The sequence below is a fragment of the Crotalus tigris genome, unplaced genomic scaffold, assembly GCF_016545835.1.
Source record: "Crotalus tigris isolate CLP2741 ecotype Arizona unplaced genomic scaffold, ASM1654583v1 scf7180000020523.1239640, whole genome shotgun sequence".
Taxonomy (NCBI): Eukaryota; Metazoa; Chordata; class Lepidosauria; order Squamata; family Viperidae; genus Crotalus; species Crotalus tigris.
Genome location: NW_024098059.1, coordinates 375,314 through 399,084, shown reverse-complemented (window position 1 = coordinate 399,084; position 23,771 = coordinate 375,314). Strand labels below are relative to the sequence as shown.

General features: G+C 37.9%; 1 protein-coding gene across 1 annotated transcript in view; it reads left to right on the top strand.

The window, feature by feature from the left end:
* The first annotated feature begins 230 nt into the window (after nucleotides 1-230).
* The window catches only part of CTNNA1 (catenin alpha 1), a 76,066-nt gene continuing 52,525 nt past the window's right edge, over nucleotides 231-23,771 (top strand). The window contains exons 1-7 of the mRNA XM_039367023.1: nucleotides 231-461; nucleotides 10,077-10,183; nucleotides 10,442-10,637; nucleotides 12,028-12,194; nucleotides 12,763-12,882; nucleotides 14,764-15,030; nucleotides 16,913-17,116. Of these exons, the coding sequence (XP_039222957.1) occupies nucleotides 10,079-10,183; nucleotides 10,442-10,637; nucleotides 12,028-12,194; nucleotides 12,763-12,882; nucleotides 14,764-15,030; nucleotides 16,913-17,116 (1,059 nt within the window). The 5' untranslated portion in view covers nucleotides 231-461; nucleotides 10,077-10,078. The remainder of the gene's footprint in view (nucleotides 462-10,076; nucleotides 10,184-10,441; nucleotides 10,638-12,027; nucleotides 12,195-12,762; nucleotides 12,883-14,763; nucleotides 15,031-16,912; nucleotides 17,117-23,771) is intronic.

Sequence of the window (23,771 nt, the reverse complement as noted above, 5' to 3'; positions counted from 1 at the left end):
CTCCCCCCGCCCGTGCGCGCTCTCTCTCTCTCCTCTCTCTCTCTCTCTCGAAAGGCCGGGTTTTGCCTGCTGCCGTTCAGAGGCGGGTGGTGCTCGGAAGAGCCGGCGCTGTTGGAAAGGGCCGGGAAGCAACGCGGCCGAGGGCGGTGTTGGGACGAGCCGGCGAGGAGCAGAGGGCGGTGCCGGGAAGAGCTGGGAAAGCGACACAGGGGGAGGTGCCCGGAAGAGTCCGCTTCCTCGTCGTCTCCCGTGCGGACTTTTCGAGCTGAGTTTGGGACGGGGCGCGGCGGAGGCAGCCAGGGCCAGGCCAAGCGAGGCGGCCGCACCTAACCGACGACCGCTGCGAGACAAAGCGCGGGGTCGGGGGAAGAGGGAAGACCAAGCCGAGGCGGGCCTGTTGGTGGGAAAGCCAGCGTTAAATCGCCGTCGCCACAGCGGAGGGGGATAAACTGCCGCCGCAGGTAACTTTCGGTCGAGGAGGAGGCGGGTTGGAGATGGCGTGGCGTCGCTTTGTCCGGCTTGGGCCTCTCTTTGGCCGAGTTGGAAAGTTTAGAAGTGGCGGCGGGCCGCCCTCTCGGCTCCCTTTAACTTCTTCCCCTTCCCATAAAGGCTAGGCGGAGGGAGACCCGGAACTGGCCGGAGGGAGGGCTTCTCTTGCTTTTCGTTCCCTTCGCCTCCTCCGCCGGCGGCCTCCCTCCCCTCCCCCTCCCCCCGGGCGGTGTCCCCATTCCAGGGAGTAGGGAGCGCTCTTATCTTCCGAAGGGAAGGGAGGGCAGGGCAGGCGGAGCAAGGAAGCCGGTTTTTCTCTCCCCCCCCCTTCTTAAGTTTATTCATTCCGGGACCCGGGCAGGGGACTCTGACTTTAATCTGCTTGTGTGAAAGTATGTCAGAAGTTTCTTCGCGGGGTTCATGCTGCCAGTGTGGGTCACTACATATCCCATGGGTTATTTTGCTGTAGAGGACGCATCTTAGTGCAATAGGACCTTTCCCCCAAAAGGAAAGAGGACGCGAGTTAAGAGAATGGGGAGGAGGGTGGAGAAAGACTCCCTTTTCCGTCATACACCAGCGTGAGGAGTTGCTGGCAGCTGAGATAGGAAGTCGTGGGTGCCTCCTTCCCAATGGAAGTAAAATAACTTTTGAGGGACTTTTGAAAACTGCTAGTGTGAAAGCAACGAAAATGCTAGCTAAGCAGTTATTAGTTCCACAATCATCTTAAGCTGGTTTTAACTTACAGTACACGATTTAATAAAAAAAAAATTGTCAAAGAGTAGCAAGCTTCAGAAAACTGCTGTCTTAAATCTTTCTGGTTAAATCTTATGTTGATATATAAAGATCTGCGGAAGACAGCTTATGAAACAATCACTGTAAATCTTTATGGATAAATAGTATTTCATTTTTTAGCTACTGTGTTAAACAATTAGCCTGCCATATTCTTTAAGATTGGGCTTCTGTTATCTATTACTCAAATATTCCAAGTTTCATAAATCTGTTCTAATAGGTTTTTTTTAAATTCAAATCTGGTTTTTGAATGACCAGTTTCTGTTATTTTCCTATAAGCTTCTTTTTCTATAAGTAGCATTAATCAAACAGATGAATATTTTTACTATGAAAAGTAACTATAATCTTCAAGTATGTTTTGCTGACCCAGAGAACAAGTTGGGTATATTTTCTGATTAAAAAAGGTGATTTTACAGACTTGGTATTAAACTGCCTGGAGTTGAGCGGTGAAATGAAACATTCACAGCTTGTGTTATATATGATATCAATGTCTATTATGGTTCAAATGCTAAAAATATTTCAGTAATTCTGGTATATTATTGAATATAGTAGGCAAATTTTATATAAATCTTATGAAATATTTTACATGGGGCTGTTGACTCTGTAATTTGAAATCTAAACAAGAGTGCAGGAACAGTCATGTACAGTCTGTGTAATAGGAAATCCTGCCACTTCACAGCTTCTGTATCACCTGAAATTGTAAAAGAGATTTTCACAATGTCACTTAGAAGAATTGTAAGGATGTATCTGAAGACACCAGGAATTGTGCTTGATTCAAAAATGATTTTACCTTTGAAGCACATGAAAGCAATTCAGCATTGCTCCTGCAACACCATTAAGATTATCCACGTGTTAATAAAATAAGGGATTTATTAATTTTTGTCTGTGCTTATGGGGTATATCTGCAACTTTGTGTCCAAACATTTTTCACCTCTGTTGCTTTTCTGTTTTTTTATTATTTTGTAGAACTGTAAAATAGCATTCCTTTTTTCCCAGCTGTATGTTTTACAAAGACATCTATTATATCTAGCAGAGATATTATGATGAAATGCACCAGATTTTTGCTTATTTAACTACTTATTTGTCCTAATCTAATATTTCTTCACTCCCTTGGTCATCTTTGCCCACTTTCTCCACATGGTACATATTTAGTATACTTTCTTCTTTTTCTTACTAGCAAAGAGAGAAGCCCAGCTTTGAACAATTGCTTTTGGAACCCCCTCTTGAATAAGAATGTTTGGTTCTAGCATAACCAAACAGCCCTTTGCTGCATACATCTGAAAAATAGACATTGTTAACCTAAGGTCCACAATTTGGACCCAAATGCTAAGCTGTGTGAAGCAAGAAACAATACAATCATATAAATAAGGCAAAGAGTCATTCAGTCCCAATACATCACATATATAAGGCAAAGAGTAATTCAGTCTCAATGAATACATTCATTAAGATTCTTACATTAGTTTTTTATTTGTGTGTATTGGTAGCTATAAAGCAGGGGTGTCAAACTGCCGGCCTGTGGGCCGGACACGTCAGTGGAAGCTGCACCAACCTCATTGCCGGCAATGGCAAAACCGACCCGATACGTTGCGTGACGTCACGTGATGTCGTGAGTTTGACATGCCTACTAAAAAGTGATGTTGGGAACTGTTCAATTAAAAAGTAGTAAAGTTTCTTATCAGTAATATGTGACATGTATGTTCAAGATTTTAAACTGAAAACTATCTGAAATGAAGTATTCTAGATTGTGATTTAATATGACAGATTAGAGGTAGGGAATGCTTTTCCAACCTGTTTTGTTAGAAGATAATGTGGTGTCAAGAACAGAAATGGACAGCTATCTAACTAGGCATTCACCTAAACTGAAAATTCATATTCTGATATGACATTGCCAAATATATGGGTATATTGGAACACACTCTGCATGGGATTGCCTTTGAAGACCATTGAGAAGTTTTGATTGGTCCAGAATGAATGCCTTTATATGCCCATATGACTGCATGAACTACAATGATTATCAGGTTGCTTCTAGGTACAATTCAAGGTGCTGGTTATGACCTACAATACCCTACATGATGGTTATTTAAGGCAGAGGTCCCCAACCTTTTGGGCACCAGGGACCTGTTCCCTGGAGAGAGGTTTTTCTGCGGACCAGAGGGTGCATGGTTTTGTGTGCTGCCTGCATCTCACAGATGGGGCTTTGCTTGTTTGTGCGGACCGGTTGCTGACATGCCACGGCCTGGTACTGGTCCACGGATCAGGGATTGGGGACTCCTGATTTAAGGGATCGCTTATGTCCCTTGGGGTCTTCCCAGCTGATTTGAGCTGACAGATTTGGTGCACTCCAGGTTCCTTTGATCAAACAATATCTCTCAATGCATGCCTTGTAGAATGACACTGTCTTACCAGGGGCCCAAAGAGATCTTGGCATTCTCCCAGGCCTTGGAATGGGGACTCTGTTGGTTATTGGATATTGGTAAATTGTTGTGGAGTATCTGTAGATTGATTACAACAGGGGTCTTCAAACTTGGCCCTTTTATGACTTGTGGACTTCAGCTCCCAGAATTCCTCAGCCAGGCATGCTGGCTGAAGAATTCTGGGAGTTGAAATCCACAAGTCATAAAAGGGCCAAGTTTGAAGACCCCTGGATTACAATAACAAAATCTTGCAAGTCTGATTGTTTATCTTCTCCCCCTTATTTGTCAGTGAATTCTGGAAGTGGCTGCCTGAACTATTCGGTCTGGACCTAAAAATGTTTCAGCCGCTTTTTTCATAGGCAGCACACCTTGAATATCTTAATCAAAGTCACTTCCTTATTCTCTATAATTGTGAGACACTCAGAATTGTTGGAGATGGGGACACCAAATCATATAAAATAAAAGTAATAATAAATATCCATAAATGTTAAGGTTGGCGTACTATGTATAATTTGATATTTTTCTAGCACTGGAGGATGCCTTCTTGATTAGCCTTGTGTTTCGAAAGGGATTGTGTAGAGAGTTTGATAGATTAGCCTTGTGTTTCAAAAGGGCTTGTGTAGAGATTTTGATAGTATCTCTTCATATTTGTGCAGTTGCTTCAGAAAGGTTAGTTAAGAAAATAACAAAAGCTTTCTTTAACATCTGTTTGGGGCTTTGTTTTCTTTGTTAAACAAATTATGAGCTTTGAAATTTGGGAGTATATTGTGGGTGATATAAGTCTTCTATAAGAAGCTTACTTCTTCACAAAATGGTTGCAATGAAGGCATGAACAATTACTGAGATCCCAAATAATTACAGTGTTCTCACATTCTTTCTAACCCCCCCCCAATGATTTTGTGTAGAAATGGGTGCATTAATAACAAAGAATTAAGTTGTAGATATTCACTGTTTTTATTTTCCAATTTGCTTGTGGCTACACAATGTTTTTGTGAAATAATGACAATGCTAAAAGTTGTCACTTTGCTTTCTAACAAAATAATAATAAAATAAAAGTTGGAAGGGACTTTGGAGGTCATCTAGTCCAACCCTCTGCTCAGGCAGGAAACCCTATACCATTTCAGACAAATGGCTGTCTAGTCTCTTCTTAAAAACTTCCAGTGTTGGAGCATTCACCGCTTCTGGAGGCAGGTTGTTCCACTGGTTAATTGTTCTAACTGTCAGGAAGTTTCTCCTTCTCCTTTTAATTTAAAATTAAAAATCTGAAGAGCTTTAAAGTTACCCCCAAAGGAGATATTCATAAATATTTCATTTGTCTTGGGCATCATTTTAGAGACCTTCATTTTGAATTGTGTGTGTGCATAATTTTTTTATATATGTATTCAGATTGATTTATGAGCAAACAGTACTTTGCTCATAAATCAATTGATAGATTCCTTTCAGATATGGAAACAATTCTCCCTTTAAGTTGCAGGATATTCTTTGTCAGAGATAAGGACCCATACTGCATTTCCATAGTAGGTTTTCTTAAGGGCATGCTTAGGCATTATAAGCTAAAAGACTTGGCAGAGAATTCAAAAGAGATGCTTACTGCAATAATTATACCAGAAGGAGCCATTCTAAATATGTTACAGCAATGTGTGCTTCAAGTAGAAAGTAACAACATATATCCCACCAATTTCTCCTGGCTTGTATTGAGGGTGGGTTTTTAATAACTTTCTGTTCAGCATTGAGAAAAAAAATTCTGAATATACTGTATCTACCTAGTTTTATATGTGTCCATAATATTAAATTGCCACTAAATGCCATTGAAATTCTTACATATTTCCAGGTTTTCATATGGTACTTAGGATAACTTCCTTGAACATTAGAGCTAACACCAACTTGGTAATTTATCTTCTTTCAAAAGTAATCTCAGATTTTCACCATTTTATATCAGTGCAAATGGGAAAACTGAGTAATGAAAATGCTATCATAGAATGACAAAAATCACTAAATAAAATCTAAATTCAGGATGTTCCTACAGATACACTTTCTTACAGGAGTAACAAATCCTTTTCCCGTTACTGTGTGATTGTGGAACCATTCATTAATCGATTCATCCAGTGTTGGTTTAATGTGAGTGCTCAAAATAAACAGTATTAAAGAAAACATGTTCCATTTATTGTGATTATTGTTTGCCCCATAGTAAGTCTCAGTGCAGTATGCGTTTTGTAATCAAAAGTTCTCTGGATAGGAGGATTAATGGCTATTATATAATCTGCCAGACAACTATAGTATAGTACTTTCATTAATGATGCAGTCATTTAATTGTCATTTAGGCTGCTTGCCAAAACTACTACAGTATCTCTTGTTGTATCTAGAGTGAAAGTACCAGGGAAAAAAACAAGGGTAAAATTTTTGAATGGAATAATGACATCACCCGTATTGCTATCTGCTCAACAATTGCATACATTTTAGACAGATGTCACAGACGTGTTTCATTGAAACCTGTGAAGTGAAGGTTTGCTGATATGTTTTCATGTATTTAAATTTCTGCTCTTGATGTTTGGTTTACTAACTACAAAATCCACCATGAATAATCTGCCTGATGCAAGGTGGCTGAATGAGAAGTTATAGACTGGGGAAATGAACGAGAAAGAATGGTAGAAGAGGTGAGAGAAACAAAGAGCAGAACAGCCATTGAGGACAGCCATGCAAAAAGAAAATCCGGGAACTTTCAAAAGTTTCCATGGAATGAGACCAACCTGTTGTGTTGAAAGGCTCAGTGTGATACAGAACCACTTGAGTTTTCAAGAAAGTCAAAGGGAAAATTCAGTTGTGCTTAAAATAAGATTATTTCCTGTAATTGTAAAATTTTCAGCAGCTAAAAGTTTGGCTGTTGCAGTTTTCCATGAACATCCTTAAGATGCAGACATAAAAATTAATAAGCTTTCAAAATGTAAAGAAAGGAAATGGGCTTTTGAGACCAGTTTAAACTATTTCTATAGTTTAAAGTTCCTGTATTATGGAATAGTATAAGAGAATGTGTACCTATAATATGACATGGGCTTCACCAAAAAAGCAACGTGTATCTTGAATAGTTTGAAAACAGAGTTCACTCATCCAGTTGGATTGGGGAGTTGTCAGTTTTCATATTGCAGTTCCTCTACCCATATCCATCCATCTTCATGGAAAGTTGTCTTGACTGGACAACTTAGAATTAAATAGTATGACTAGAAACTTAGAATTGATTCCCCCACCCCAGTTGAATGGTTTGGCTTTGCTGTGCATTGAGGAAGTTTTCACCATTTAATTTTTTTTGCTGAAAACAACTAAATGATACTTTAATTATAATCAAAATAAAAAGTTTTTAAATTGGTTAGTTTGTTGACAGCATAATTTTGTGGTCCTAAATTGCAGCTTTTTTTTTGGTATCTATTTTGACTCCTAGTGACTGCCTGCACAAAGCCCTGCCCTTTTCTTGGCAAGGTTTTAGGGAGTGGTTTGCCACAGCCTTCTTCCTAGGGCTGAGAGTATGTGACTGGCCCAAGGTCACCTAGCTGGCCTGATATTTAAAGTGTGACTAAATCTCAGAGTCTCTTGATTTCTAGCCTGGTGCTTAATCACTACACCAAACTGGCTTTCACTTTTGAATTACATATATTCAGATTAAAATTTAATTATTTCAATTGCACTTTTAAAAAAAGCATATTTCTTCAACTTGAACCGCATGGAGCTATTAGGATACTTACTTGTCTCCATTTTATGTTTTAAAAATTCTTGGTGGATTTTAGTTATTAAGATAATGTCATTCTATAATGAAATTGATATAACTGTGCTGTTTTATGATTGTCCATACATCTAATACTTGAACACATTGCAGTAATTAAGTTTTATTTAGAAGTCTCTTTTCTGATTTTACTTTGCAAGTTTCTAATTGCAAGGTTCTAATGAGATCTACAGTCAGATCATTATGTGGAAAGCAATAAAGATGTGCAAAAATACTGAATTTGAAAATGCCCCCCATTCAAGAATGAATTGCTGTTTTTAGCAAAATGCCGTTTTGGGCATTCTGAAGTGTTTTTGCGTTTCAAACAGCTGTGTTTCAAGCATGTCTCTTGTTTCACAAACAAAACATATCTAGAATGCTTGAGAATCCATTTCATACCATTCATTCAGCAGCCATTTGAAATGACAACCCGAATCCAAAGTTGCAATTGTTGCAACTCCTTCATAGTCAAGTGATCACAATTCAGGCCCTTATGACTGGCCTCAGGGACATTGTAACTGCCACACTTGCTTAATTTTTCCTCTTCATCCTGCCTGGGTAGGTTCCTTGGACCTATTTCCCACAGGCCTTGGGAGTGCTTCCCATCCCATTGGGTCCCACAACCTTGGGCCTCCTCCCTGCCCAGTCACACCTTACTCCACTTATCTCTTCCAAAGGTTGCCTTTCCAAAAGAGCATCCATACAATGTGATGCATGGCCTTCCACTCTGGAAATGGGCAGCTTTCTTGTGATCTCCCAGAATGATGAAAGGTGGCCTCTGGAGGAAGGCCATGCATTGAATCATCTGGGTGCTGTTTTGGAAAGATGATCTTTGGAAGAAATAAGTGGACAAACGGAGGGAGGAGGCCCAAGGCCCACTTCAAGGTCTCAGCAGGGTGGGAAGCTGTGCAAAGGGTGGGGATGTAAGAGGCCCAGTTCAGGCCATGTATGAGCTGGGATGGGGCTGCAGTGCAGACCTAGGCCTGCACCAGCCCTCCCAGGACCCCCCCCCCAGCCCCCCATGCTCCATTTAAAGGAGAGATGGCATTATTAAGTAAAGGGATCATGTGGGTGCCTTGCTTAACAGTAGCAACTTATAACAAATTCTGAGCTCAATTATGGTCATCGGTTGCAGACTACCTATAAAGCAAAATAATAGGGTATATTTAAACAATGACATTTTCTATAGGATTACCTCTAGATCCCAAAAAATGAGGTTTTGAATGTACACAAGGAACTTGTTCGCATTTTATGTGATAGAAAAGTAAGTGTTTAGAAGAGGGTGTTAGCAAGAAGACATCAACATTGATAACTTCCTTAAGGCATGTAAAATATGCCATGTTTTCCCATGTACTTCTTTTGTAGTTTTGTTAGATGGAAATAGCTGTTATTGAAAGTGAGTAGAACTATATTGGCTACAACTACAAGTAATTAAACCTTAGCATTTTTATGAAGATCTAAGTCTTTGGTTAGAACTAAATTAGTATTTGCCTTTGTTAGGTATAACTTAATATGGAGTACACAGTGCTCCCACTTCCTATTTTCCCTGCAACAATAACCCTGTGAGGGGTGTGGGTAGTAACGCAGTATACTATATATACTATTGTGGCAGCAGAATATAAAGATGCAGCTAGAATATTGCTGCTGTGTTTTTTTTTTATTGCAAACTCATGAAATGGTTGGAATGGACAGTTTATCTAGTCCAGTGATGGCGAAACTTTTAGAGACCAAGTGCCCAAACTGCAACCCAAAACCCACTTATGCATCATCGGGTGCCGGGTGGGTGTGGCCCATTGGCTGGGCATGGCCAATTGGGTGAGCGTGGTCAATTGGGTGAATGTGGCTGCAGTGGTAATGGCAGACTGGGTAGAACTAAAAAGTTCAATCAATCAATTCCAACTTTGCAAGATCTTTTTTTTCCCCCGTGAGAAGTTGAAATTGACTGATTGAAACTTTTTTTTTTTTTTTTGCACACGGCGGCGGAGGCCTAAAGCGAAAAGGTTTTATAAAACCCAGCTGAAGGCCTAGGATGGCGATGGTGTGCGTGCCCACAGAGAGGACTCTGAGTGCCACCTCTGGCACCCGTGCCATACGTTCGCCACCACTGATCTAGTCCTTCCATTCTACAGTTAGGATTATTCCTTTTATAAGTCACTTTTAACTGGTGGGATATTTTCTTTTTAAAGAGTAATTGATTTAAAAGAAAACTATAGGAAGGGAAAGATAAAAAAAAATGGGATAAAGTTTAATCTAAAACAAAGGTTCCAGGATGGCATACAAAATCCTAGATATATCAACCTCAAAATTAATTTTCTGAAATAATCCAATTTCACCATGTGATCTTGAGCTATTTTCAGTTAATTTTATTGTGCAAGGTCGCATATTGATACTCAAGAAAGTTGCTCCCTGGAGTAAAGGTCAAGAAAGAAATTCCAACTACAAGTCTAAATCTCAGTTTGATTGGCTGGTCAGAAGAACTCAAATGATACATGTAAATGGCTCTATTTTGGGTCTGAGTTATTTAGTCTGAATTTAGTTTTGAGTAACCTCCATTGATTATAGTGAGTTTGCTGCATAAATAGATGTTTGTGTTGTGTAGAGAATTGAAATGATTTAATACTTTTCTTTTCTAGAAATGACTACCATTAATACAGGAAATGTTAATTTCAAATGGGACCCAAAAAGCCTGGAAATAAGAACACTGGCAGTTGAAAGACTGCTTGAACCTCTTGTTACCCAGGTAATGAAAATTTTATATGGTTATCTTTTGATTTTTTGTTATTAATGTTGTGGTTCCACAAGTATTCTCCCCAAAATTTCACACATTACTGATTTATAGATATATGAAACTCACCAGGATGTATACATGTTTTGAATGTTTCCAGATTTTTCATCTGAGTTCCCAAAAAAACCCCTTCTAGCTGAAGCTTTGTTATTTAAATATGGAGTGTGTTACTTGAGTTATCTTGTTCAAGCAATCATATTATGCTGTTTTCAGGTTACAACATTGGTCAATACAAGCAACAAAGGTCCTTCCAACAAAAAAAGAGGCCGATCTAAAAAGGCACATGTTCTTGCTGCATCAGTTGAGCAAGCAACAGAGAACTTTTTGGAAAAGGGGGACAAAATTGCGAAGGAGAGCCAGTTTCTTAAAGAAGAACTGGTAGCAGCTGTGGAAGATGTTCGCAAACAAGGTATACCTTTGATGAAGTTGCAACTCTTACGATTGTCCACATTTGTAAATTAGTTCACAGGAATTACAAATTTAAAAAAAGAAATAGTTTGCTTGTCAGTATGTGCATACAGTATATTTAAACACCAGCTTGGGGATAAGCTCAGCTTTTGATATGCATCAGCATGTCTTATGTAATTTTACATTTTTTTATGTATGTACAGGGCCTCAAAGAAGTGTATATAGTTATTCCACTCTCAGCTTAATCTCACATTGTCCTGTGAGAAGGGCTGGACAGAAAAATATTGAATGACCTTGAGTCAGCCATTAAATTTGTGGAATGAAATTTTGTCTTTATTGGCTGATGTCTATTAAAGTATTTCCTAAACAACATTTTATTGTAAAATTGAAAATAGATCCATTATTACCCGCAGAGGATTTTGTTGTTTGTTACTTCCAAAAAGCTTGGTATAAAACGGGATGATCTTAAATTGCCTTTAACTTAGGTGATTGAATTGATATCTTCTACTACAAAAAAAATCCAAAACAATATTTTCTTCCCCTCGACCCCATTTTTAAAATGTTAATAGAGCGTATTATCAGCTGACAAAAAGCTATAATTTTAATGGGGCTATGAAAACCATTTAAAACAAGATGTTTGAGAACATAATGGCACATACAGAGTACCTTTTTTTTTGCATAATTAAAACAGGCACATCATTTTCTAGGCTTCAAAAATCTCCCAGGTGTCTTCACATTAATGTGCATGCAATTTTGCTTCATTTTTCCCAGCAAAGCAAAGTAGCTGTTTATCCACATGTATGTCAACAAAACCAGGAATAGTTTCCAACTACATTTCTAAAAATATAGTATGTTTTAATAGTTCAAAAAGCATCTTGTTCAAGATTTGTACAGGCCTAAATTTGACTATTATTTAGCAATAACAGTCGACATTTTACATTATTCCCATTTTGTATCTTGGCTAGATTTCAAAGTGTACAGTATTTGAACTTTAAAAGGTATTTGAAATCCAGCGTAGAGACCAAGATCAATGCTTCCATAATGAAGCCATGCCTTTTCCTGGGCTTGCATGGTATTGCTTAAGTACATCAGACAAAGATGTGTCTTCTTTAAAAAGCCAGTAACACAGTTTACTTCTCTTTCCAGCTTCAGGTTGAATATTTGGACATTCTGTTAAGGCCATTGAATCCTATATAAGCAGCAAATCCTTAATCTTGAAATACTTGCCTAAGTGCCAACATTAAATTGTTTTGGAAGAGAATGTGTTGAAAATTATAGTGATAGAGGTATTAATGACAAGTGTCCATGCCATTTTAGTTTTGGCTGAATTGGGTATACTTGCCTAATCATCCTAAAAGCTGAAGCCTTACAGCTACTTTCTGTATATATAGGAGACTTAATGAAGAGTGCCTCTGGAGAATTTGCTGATGACCCCTGTTCTTCTGTGAAACGAGGGAATATGGTGAGAGCAGCTCGGGCCCTCTTATCAGCAGTTACCCGGCTACTCATTTTGGCTGACATGGCTGATGTCTACAGACTACTTGTGCAACTTAAAGTTGTAAGTCTTGAATATATTGTTCACTATTTTAATGGCATCATAATAAAATGAATTCAGAATCATTGTTTCTAACTTGCAGGAAAAGGTGTTAATAGGGCGAGAGCATGTCTTTTATATCCTGCTTTGGAGTTTTTAAGAAATGTTGGGTTATTGTGGACACAAGATTCTGGTCTAAATGGAACATTTCTATAAAATAAAAGATCTATTCCTATATTGTTACATGTTGGTTGACAGATTTGCCATCAGTTGAACAAATTCTGTTTTACTTCTTTACCCCAGGCAGTTCTTTAATTTAATTTGGATCTGATGTGTTCATGGCCTTTTAACATAAATTGCTATTGCTAAATTCAATATAAAACATTAATAGCTTATTGAAATCTGATACTCACAGACGTAATGGTTTTCTCTTGTTTTGCTAGCGTGTCTGATTTTATTGATTTGCTTTGGGGTTGGGGTTAGACCATATTTCTCTTGCTTAAGTACAGTGATATTATAAATAACTGCTTTTGTAGAATTCATACTAAATTATAGATATTGTGAATAATTTAAAACTGATTTCAATCTCTAGGTGGAAGAAGGCATTCTAAAACTAAGAAATGCTGGAACTGAACAAGATTTAGGAATACAGTATAAAGCTCTTAAACCAGAAGTGGACAAGCTTAATATAATGGCAGGCAAGAGACAGCAGGTATAGTAATTTTAGGATTAATACTTTTACAAATTCTGACTGTTACAATACAGAAACAATTATAATAGAATGTCAAAATGATAACATGGACCATTGTGTGAAGAGGATGTATAAATTGTGATGTAATTGCAGGAGCTTTTGTTTTTAAAGAAAGCTAAAGCCGCCACATGGGTAGGGAAACACTGTAGCTACAAGGGAGACAATTGTAAGCAATGCGCCTTGGTGGAAATCAGCCATATTAAAGGGATAGAATCTAGGAGACAAAATATACTTTTGACAGTTTATAACAGTGGCGGCGAACCTATGGCACGCGTGCCAGAGGTGGCACTCGGAGCCCTCTCTGTGGGCACGCGCACCATGCTCCGGAGATGGCAACCGTCTTCTTCAACCAGCTGCCCGCTAACTTGCCAAGGTCCCATGTGGCCGGATGCATCCCAGCACCCATGCACTTGCTGGCCTTTGTGTGCGGGGGCCGATGGTGTCAGGCAGCAGCCGCCCTGGTCCCTGCCTCGCCTTGCCCTGCGACATGGCATCCCCGCCCTGCCTCGCCTCACCCCACAGAACCAGCCTCCTGTCCACCGCTCCACCCGCCAGAGACCCCTGGATCTCCCCCAACCCTGCCCGGCCCCCACAGGCATCCCTCCCCAGGAGCAACATGGAGCTGGCCATACCCACCTGTCTGCCATAACCATTGTAGCCACACCCACCTGGCAGGCCACGCCCCCCGGCACCCGGCAATACATAAGTGGGTTTTGGGTTGAGGTTTGGGCACTCGCTCTCTAAAAGGTTCGCCATCACTGGTTTATAAGTTGCTGAAAGAGTCATGCCATAATAAGCCTGGAAGAATTACACGAATCCACCCAATTTTGTGTGAGTAGCTACTCATGTGACCATTTTACTACCAAAGAGTTTGTTTGCAATAGAAATCTGCATTTTATTGGCTCCTGCCTGCAATACTGCTGCCTGGCTCTTTCCTTTCTACATTATGCTGCTCATGTAATCTAAGACATGTAAGGTGTCATTATCTTCAGTTTGATCCTTTTTCAGAAGGAAAGATTCAAAGTGGCCCCAATTTACTACAGGTCTCTCAGAAAATATTTAACTGCTTCTAACTTCTGTCCTAAGAGCTGGCTGAATGTGGGGAAGATCTTTAGTCAGCTGCTTCAGTTTTGCTAGTCTCTTGAATGAGATTGTTTGTTTATTTATATGTCAAACTTCTTAACTGCCTATCTCCCTCATAGAGATTAGCAAAATACAAAGAGTGTCATTACTTAATCTGCAATTCCTTCTCTATGGAACAAGTTAAAATCAAGCTACCCATTTTTCTCAAAAGCTACAGAACAAGAGTCATGTCTATGCAACTGTTCCTAATTACATAATTATTCAGTTGAATAGCTTGTTCCAATTTTTTTAACAAAAAATAAAACAGTGGGCAGGTATCTTAGAATGGGAGAGGCTGCTGAATAAACTGGTATAAGGAGATGAGAAGGATGTTTGTTGTGAGATACTGCTGCCTGTTTAATACACACTTACAGATTAAGCATTAAGGTTTGGCTTATACTTTTTTCTGCAATTCAGATGGAATTGTAACTTCAGTTACAAAATTGACATTTCAGGCTTCATTTGCAAACATTGTGTTCCAGAAATCATGTAATTTCCTGATGCATCCTGATATGGGCTACCCTATGTTTCTTAATTGAAATAGGTCAGATAAGGAATGGACAATATGTATCTCTCCTGGTGCTGTGGGACTTCATCAGCCCCTCTCCATTTGGCTTTTGGGATTTATACTTGGAAGTCTCACATCTTGTCACTGCTGATATAAAAACTAAATTCCCAAAAAATCTTTTATCTCTAAATAAAATGTAACTCTTTCTACAGGAACTGAAAGACATTGGCCATCGTGACCAGATGGCTGCAGCCAGAGGAATTCTTCAGAAAAACATTCCTATACTTTATACCGCTTCTCAAGCTTGCCTCCAACATCCAGATGTAGCTGCTTATAAAGCTAATAGGGACTTGATCTACAAGCAGTTGCAGCAGGCAGTCACAGGAATCTCTAATGCTGCCCAAGCAACAGCTTCCGAAGATTCTGCCCAGCATCAGAGTGGGGGTGGAGAGTTGGCTTATGCACTTAATAACTTTGATGTAAGTTTTAAATTTGTACCATAAATAAGTTTGGCACTGTATTTCTGGAGCAATATGATTTGACAGTTTCTGATTTGCAACCTTGACATAAGGGGGATCGTTATTCAATAATTGTAAAAACTGATAAAAGTATTATTTTTCAAAATATAGTAGGATCTAACTCAGTGTTTCTCAACCTTGACAATTTTAAGGCATGTGGACTTCAACTCCCAGAATTGAGAGTTGAGGTCCACATGCCTTAAAATTGTCAAGGTTGAGAAACACTGAAACTTATTTGTAGGAATGCAAATTGGGAATTATTAAATTATGTACAATGAACACCTAGTTTAATAATGCCCAGCTCAAACCAACTCTAGCAATTTAGAAATGCAAATTGCTTGTAACTTATTTTATAACAGCACTTAAAGTCTTCTCTTATTGGAAAATCAAGAGTTTTGTATCAATTTATTTTAAATTTCAATTTTTTAGTTTTTTGAGAGAAAGTGCAACGGGCTTCCAGTTTGGAGGCTAGGCTTCCAGATTTTCCAGAATTCAGACAGGCTGTCAGATAACCAGGAATGAGGCCCTTGCGCTTTCTCAGCACAGTTACAGTTTACTCTGTTCCACTTGAACTATTTTTGAGTGACACACCTGATATACATATCTCTGGTTGAGAACCACTTCTCCTAGTCAACCATACGCAGCTCTCCATAATCTGCAAGGTACTTTTCCCAGCCAAATTGATCTTCCGTTATCCAGCTTTCCCAGTTTCCACTCCACCCCTGAGCTCAGATTGGCCACTTGGAATGAGGTCAAGGCTACTATGTCTCTGATAGTTATGTAGAAGATAGAATCTGAGGAGATGCAGCTTGTACAACAAATTAATTTACCTTTCTTACACAACTACTTGTAGTGTTCTTGATATTTTTTCTTTTGACCTGATGATCTTAAATGAGTTACTAGATTCTGTGACCCTAAAATGCTGCTGCCTCATGTTTGAGCAATAGTTTTTTGTGAAAGTTCTTACTAGGGGGATATGCCAAATATTTGGTACCATTTTTTCCCCCTCTGGTTAGAGAATGTGTAAACTTCCTTCAAAAAAATTTAAGGAAAAAAATTGGCCTCAGACTTTCGTAGAACAACTATTAAACTTTTGTTTCAGGTGAAAGGGTTTCCTTCCTCAACACAGTCTCTTAATATTCCCTTTTAATATTTCAAATAGGTCACTTCTAGCTACATTGGCAAAGTGTGGAGAAAATAAATTCACTCTCAGATGTGTAAAATATTATAGAATATATAAACAATAGTGCTATATGAGAATTTACTGAGCAGTTTCATTCTTGCAGTAAAGTGGCATAATTGATGTCAATTAAAAAATCAGATAAAAGATAATGGCATAATTAGTGTAATTAAAATATTTGGGCCTGCTGATACTAAATCAAAGAAACCTTAGCAGCCAGGAGAATTTTTAAGAAAAACAAAAAGCTGCTGAGTTTTTTAAAATAATAAACCTGGTTAATGAATATTACTTTAACATTAAGGAATAACTGGAAGACTGACAAACCACAAAACCGGAGTCTACTCTCTGATAATATAAATGAAGTCACTAATGCAGCCTTAAGTTCAAATAAATGTTTTGATGTATACTTATTCTAAAAAGTAATACTTGAAGCTAAGAAAATGACTAAAATCCGACTGTCAACATAGATCTCTGTAGACTGAATTCTAGTTTTAGCCAGTGTTACACTGGGTTAATTCTGGGTAGTATATTGATCTAAATGTTTTAAGATTACACTTGTTAAACAGAGACTATTTTGTAGTAATTTTAAGAGGTCTTCATCAAACTAATCCAGAATAACATGTCACTTTATTAAAACTTATAAACCATTTCTTTTTTTAACAGAAACAAATTATTGTAGATCCATTGAACTTCAGCGAAGAGCGTTTTAGGCCATCCTTAGAAGAGCGCCTGGAGAGCATCATTAGTGGTGCAGCCCTAATGGCTGACTCATCCTGCACACGTGATGACCGACGGGAACGCATAGTGGCAGAGTGTAATGCAGTGCGACAAGCCTTGCAAGATCTGCTTTCGGAATACATGGGAAATGTAAGTAAACACGTACACTTGCAAAGATTTCATTTGAACTTTGGAGAACAATAATATAATGTGATTTGAATTAGAAAATGTGTACAGGTTCTCTTGAAAGTAAAATTAGGTCATTAAAATTGTAATTGCCCTGTGATGGTCTTCTGCCGTGTTGCATAATTTTATGCAAAGGTGTTTTTTTTTAAAAAAAAAAATGAAGTTAAAAACTAATACAAAGTAAGGGAAGAAAAGAAAAAAGAAATCAAAGAGAACTGTTATAACTGATGAAACTTCTTGGATGAGAAGCAAAATGTTTTCATCTTTTTCCTCAAATTAAAAAAAAAGTCCAGTTGTCTTTTGAAAGAAAGAAAAAGCATCTTTGAGTCAACTATGACCTGGATTACTGAGAATCTCCTTAGATGTTTAAATCAAAAATAAAGCTAAAAGTACAAAAAGAAAAAAAAATACAAGGAAGTAACTTCCAATCTTCTTTATAGCAGTTATAAATACAACTATAGAGTTTCCTTTTACTTTATAGTTACAACATAACTCTCTTCTTTCAATAATCTGTCTAATCATCAGACCCATAAATCATAAATTATTTTTTTCTGTTTCGGGCAAAAAATCTATAAGGAGTTTCCAGGTCAACTATAAACATAGATAATTGTCTTTTTCTCTGATCAAGGAAGTCAGTTTGGCCATCTCAGCACGTTCTATCATCTTTACCAGCCATTCCTCATTGTGGATAGTGCCAGTTTTTTCCTTTGTGCATGTAATAATCTCACTGCAGTTATTGTGTACAAAAACAAAGTTCCACAACTTTTTTCCAAACTGTTCATCTATCAATCCCCCCAAAGAAAAACCTCTGCTCTCAATTGTATATTAATCTTCAAAATCCTCTGAATCAGTGCATTATTTTTTTTATTAATTTTTGAAATTGACTTGAGGATAAATTAGAATAGTAGAGAGTTTCAAGGGCTTGGATTTTTCCTCATTTAGAATTGATTCTGTATTAAAAGAGTTCCTTAATCTGGCAGGATTCTGGCAGAGGAATGTTAAAAATACATAATATGTATAAAATGAAATAATATCTTACATATAAAAACCATGTTACATTTAGTTAAAACAATACACCTGTGTGTCTATAACTCATAACTGCCAGTAATATTAATGTTTAACAGGATATATTTTTGTGCTTGAGTAGAAAATGTAAAGATAAAGGTTTCCCCTGTCCAGTTGTGTCCGACTTGGGGCGTTGCTCATCTCCATTTCTTAGCCCAGTTACAAGTATACAACTGTATTGAATAGAGCAGGGTAGACAATCTATGGAGGGATGTAGCCTCCAAAGCCCCTTTTTGGGAACTCTGAAAGATTATGCCATCACATTTTAGCATTAGATTGCTGAAGAATAATGTTATTATTTCCTGCTGATTTGGGGCAAACAATGAAAACATAGATATATCAAACTTCAAGTACTCTTAGCGTTGCTATCAAATTTTAAAATAACCCAGAAAATGGCTTGATGGATAACAATGTTAAATCTACCCCTTTGTAGATTGCCCAGCCTCCTTCATCCAATAATAGCTGAAATGCAATTAAATTAACGATTTAACTGTTTAAATGTTTCACTTATGTAAAAATGTCTGAGCAAAACATCTACACTCTGTGGATTAGAGCAGAGGTCCCCAACCTTTTGGACACCAGGGGCCGGTTATGTGGAGAGTGGTTTTTCCACGAACCGGAGGGGGCGTGGTTTTATGTATTGTTTGCATCCTGTGGATGGGGCTTTCCTTGTTTGTGCAGACCAGTTGCTGGCATGCCACGGCTCGGTACTGGTCCACGGACCAGGGCCTGAGGACCTCTGGATTAGAGAATACGAAGTGAAGTCCTGGATTACATCCAGCCTCCAGAGCTCTTGGGAGAAGCCCTCAGGGACTTTCTTTGCAGCCAGATTGTTCAAAATAATTTGTCTAATTGAATTATCAAATTCTCTAATTGAATTATATTTGGGAATACATTTGGAATATTATCAGAATTCTAATATCTATTGGCAAATACTGGGTTAAAAAATCTTTTTTCAGGTAGACGGAACAACACCTGCTCTAGCTCACATAGCATGGCTGTGTTTGTAAAATAAAGGACAAGATTGATGTGTTATAATCAACTATAATGTGATACAATCAATTAATTTCCAATCTGTTTTTATGAAGGAACTCTTTCTATTTGAATGGAAGGTAGAAAAGGGAGACAAGTTTTGGAAAAGTAGGAGATACCAGACAGCAAGTCTATACTACTTGCAAAGAAAGAATTTACGCTTTTTTAAATTGAGGAAATGTGAAGAGTTTGGTAAAGGGGAAAAAACCCAAGAGAAGATTGGGTCGCAAGTATTATAACATATTCCTTTGGTTCTTTTGTTACAAAAACATCTAAATTTACTCAATCACTAAACTAGTTTATTCTTTTACAATTCCCTTTTTTTTCTTTTCCATTATTTTTCCTCCTCAGATAAAATAGTGAGCTTTTAGAACAAATCATTGAATAAAATCATGGCTTGTTCTTGGCTTCTTTCCTTGTCACATTTAGACAGCAATAAGACAAAGCCCCTGGTTTGGACAACAGACTTGAAACTACAGATGGAGAGTCATATTGTTTGGTTAATTGCACCTGTTTGCTGGGGACACCAGAATGCATATACCGTACTTTCCGGCGTATAAGACGACTTTTGCAAGCGTTAAACTGACTTTTGCATTCGTTAAACTCGGTGCCGAAGTCGGGGGTCGTCTTATACGCCGGAAATTATGGTAGCTTCCGGCATATAAGACGACTTTCTAGACATGCGACTCGACGCCGAAGACGGGAGTCGTCTTAGACGCCGGGTCGCCTTATATGCTGGAATATACAGTATTAGAACAGCTGACATCATCAGATGCTTTATCGCAGGCATGTTAAACTGCTGGCCCATGGGCCGGACGCACCATGACGAAACCGCGCCCACCCCATTGCCGGCAATGGGGAAAAAGTTGCAATACGTCGCGCAACGTCATGTGACATCACGAGTTTGACATGCCTGATCTATTCAGAGAGAAAAAAATTCATGGCATTTTGTCTTTTAAAAAAACTCTGAATTGTTTGTTTATAATTGACAAAATAGATTTTAATTATTAGAATCCATGTTTCCCTCTATAAAAATAAATATACATTTGAAAAGCTGGCATCTAAAACTTTACCTATGGCTGTTGGATATGTTTATATACCTCTTGATATTCAAGATGCCTCCTGAAAATACTCCTATACTTGAGATATCTTCAAAGAGCATTCCTGGAGTGTCTTCCAGTAGAATATGAAAATTATCACCACGTTTACAACAGATACTTCAGCTTTGTCAGCTTAGATTTTGTGAAATACTTAAGGAGAATGAAGCCAGTAATGGTGGGAAATTGAGTGCAGTTTTCTTGATTTCCTTTGCTAATATCTGCTCTAAATATTGTAAAAACATCCTAAGGGATAGCCAGGTATTCAATATATACTGCTCAAAAAAATAAAGGGAACACAATGTGTTCCCTTTATTTTTTTGAGCAGTATATCTTTCTTCATTTTACATTTTAAATATAAACCATTGTATAAACATTCTTTTGGAAATCTACAGTCAACACATTTTTTATAGTAGCTAGGAATCTGAAGAACTCTTACAAGTGTTCTTCAAGTTGTAGGAGTCCAATTTTGACTTCTTTTCATTTCAACCATATTTTCTCGTATTTTGGTGAAACTATCTTGTGTACTTACTTTCAAAACTGGATTACAAAAGGATAGTAAGGAGAGGATGATTGAAAAGACCCATTTAGATCTTGAACAATGAGTCTAGAGTAATTTATAAAGCCATTTGTTTTGTTGTCAGTTGTGCAATTGTAGTACTTAAAGTGCTTAGAAAAAATAGTTACTTTAATTAAATAGCACTCAAGCATAGTTTGGAACATTTGGAAATCAAATAGCAATTTTATATGATAAAATTAATTGGATTGAGCAGTCACAAACACTACATATGATTCAAACCAACACTATCCTAAAGAAAAAATAGCCCTTTAATGCATATGTACCCAACTTTAAGAGGTATATTTGAGTTTTAAGTAGCTTTGCACAATTTTCAAAACTGCATCCTTCTGCAAATTAAAGCCCCAGTCACCCTTGTTGCCCAGAAGATGGGGAAAGGGAAGGACTTCACTGTCAATATACTGGTCTATATATTGACAAGTAAGGCAAGACATAATTTTGGAAACAAAATCTGCCCTATTCAGAAATCGGTGTCTTCAGTTAATCAGTCTCAATACTGTCATACTATGCACGGAAAATAGAAAACATGTACAGACACAAAATTTAAATAAAAACAGTGTTGAATAGGACTTGATGTATAATGTATGTGAGAAAGATCTTGGGAGACAGGATGAAGAGATGGTGCCTAAGGAATAGTCAGATAAGAGACAGCATAACCTGTAGCTGGATAGTGGCAGGGCAAGAGGTTCAGGAGGGATCCTCTTTAGTTTCTTGGGTTATAAAGGAGATGGCAGGAGATTGGTCCTTTCAGAAGGCACTGGTAAGGTAGCTTTACAATAAAGTAGAACTAGCTTCTGGTCATGTTTCCTGTCTGGCCTAATTGGTAAAGCTGACATCATGAAAGCTTGTACTTGAGTAGTGCTGGATGATCTATGAGTGCTAAAAAAAATTGTTCATTTAGTGATTACTGGTATATAATAAATTTAATTCAGTCCTCTTAAAAATGGAAGCCATGTAACCAGCCTCACAAATTATGACTATTTTTTTTAAATATTTGACCTTTGTTAATTACAGCATTTTGTGAATTTCTTTTCTGCATTATTGGGAAAATTAAATTCAGAAATAGTTGTGAAATGCTATGATTATGCAGAAAAGAAAATTGACTGTATCAGCAAATCTGCATTTTCCAAATCCTATTTTCAGATATTTGGTCCATTTAAGCAATGAAATTGTTATATGGATATCAATTCAATTATCCATCACTGGAGGTTTTCAAGAAAAGATTGGACAACCATTTGTCCGGGATGGTATGAGGACTCTTGCCTTGGGCAGGGGGTTGGGCTAGATGTCCAAGGTCCCTCCAGCTCTATGATTCTATGATTATAGCTTATATAAAGTATATAAATCTAATACATATTTGATAGGTTACTCTTAGTTATAAGATATAGGATTATGTGGCAAGATCCCAGTATATGGAACACCGATTACAGCAGTGATGGTGAACCTTTTAGAGACTGAGAGCCCAAACTGCAACCCAAAACCCATTTATGCATTGTCGAGTGCCGGGTGGGTGTGGCCCATTGGCTGGGCGTAGCTGCGGTGGTAATGGCAGACTGGCTGGGACTAAAAAGTTCAATCAATTCCATCTTTGCAAGACCTTTTTTTTCCCCGCGAGAAGTTGAAATTGACTGATTGAACCTTTTATTTTTTCTTTGCAAAGGGTGGCGGAGGCCTAAAGCGAAAACGTTTTATAAAACCCAGCTGAAGGCCTAGGACTGGGGTGACGGTGCACGTGCCCACAGAGAGGGCTCTGAGTGCCACCTCTGGCACCTGTGCCATAGGTTCGCCACCACTGGATTACAGTATTGAAACTTGTAACAGGAGTGTAGCTCAATCAAATACTTATTGTTTAGCACCATAGCCATTTTTGTGCTTGCTGTCTGGCAGAATTGTGAGAAGATGTAAAACCACTTTTGGTTTTGGTTTTCATTTAAGTTTAATTAAAAGCTTATCTTTATTTAAGATAATTAACCAATAGATTATTTTAACCTAGCTTATTTAATAACATATCATTAAGATTACCCATGTTAAAAAAAAGAAGCAAACATTTCTAGTGTGTGCAGGCTATAGGGGAGTAGGAAATTTTTAATAGTGGAAAACAATGTTTCCAAACTGGACTACTGTGATGAATCTTTCTGCCACTGCATTAAATTTGCACTGGAGACCCCAGGGTTCTTCTCTTCACCATAGAGCTTGTGTCATTAACTGGACCAATCTTTTTTTTCCCCTCAGGCTCTTAAAGCTATTATGGGATACAAGTTGATGGGGAAGGATTTATATACCACTTTGAGCTTCCAGAAAAAGTGAAAGATGAATATGTAAAATAAAAAATATTCACATATGCCAGGAACCATTTCTGATTAACAAGGCATCTCTGTCTCTTCTGCTTTTCTTTCCCTGTTAGAAGAATCAAAATTATGCAGTGGCTGCTAAACCAAGAAATGGTTTCCAGCACTAATAAGAGTTAAAGCATTGAGAAGGCAATGAAAGGTCAAAGGCATTTTTAAGCTTCAATTGATAATGGGCTTGTCTACCAGGAAATGAGGCCATTTGGACATTCAAATATCATTATATTTCAAAGTGTATTTAAAAAGCAAATTATTGTCCTCATTTTATGAAAAGAAAATGACATGCATTTTACCTAATTCCTCTTGGCCTATTTCCAGAGCATATAACCAAAATAATTGAAGGATATTTCAGAATAAAAGTTAATATTACTGAAAGAAGAAATTGTTATTTTTCAACCTCTAAGCAAAAAAAAAAAAAGCTAAGACAGCACCTAGAAAATTGGAGCTCTGCCTCTTGTAATCGGACAAGGCTGTCTAGTTATAGAGGGGAAGAGGAATTG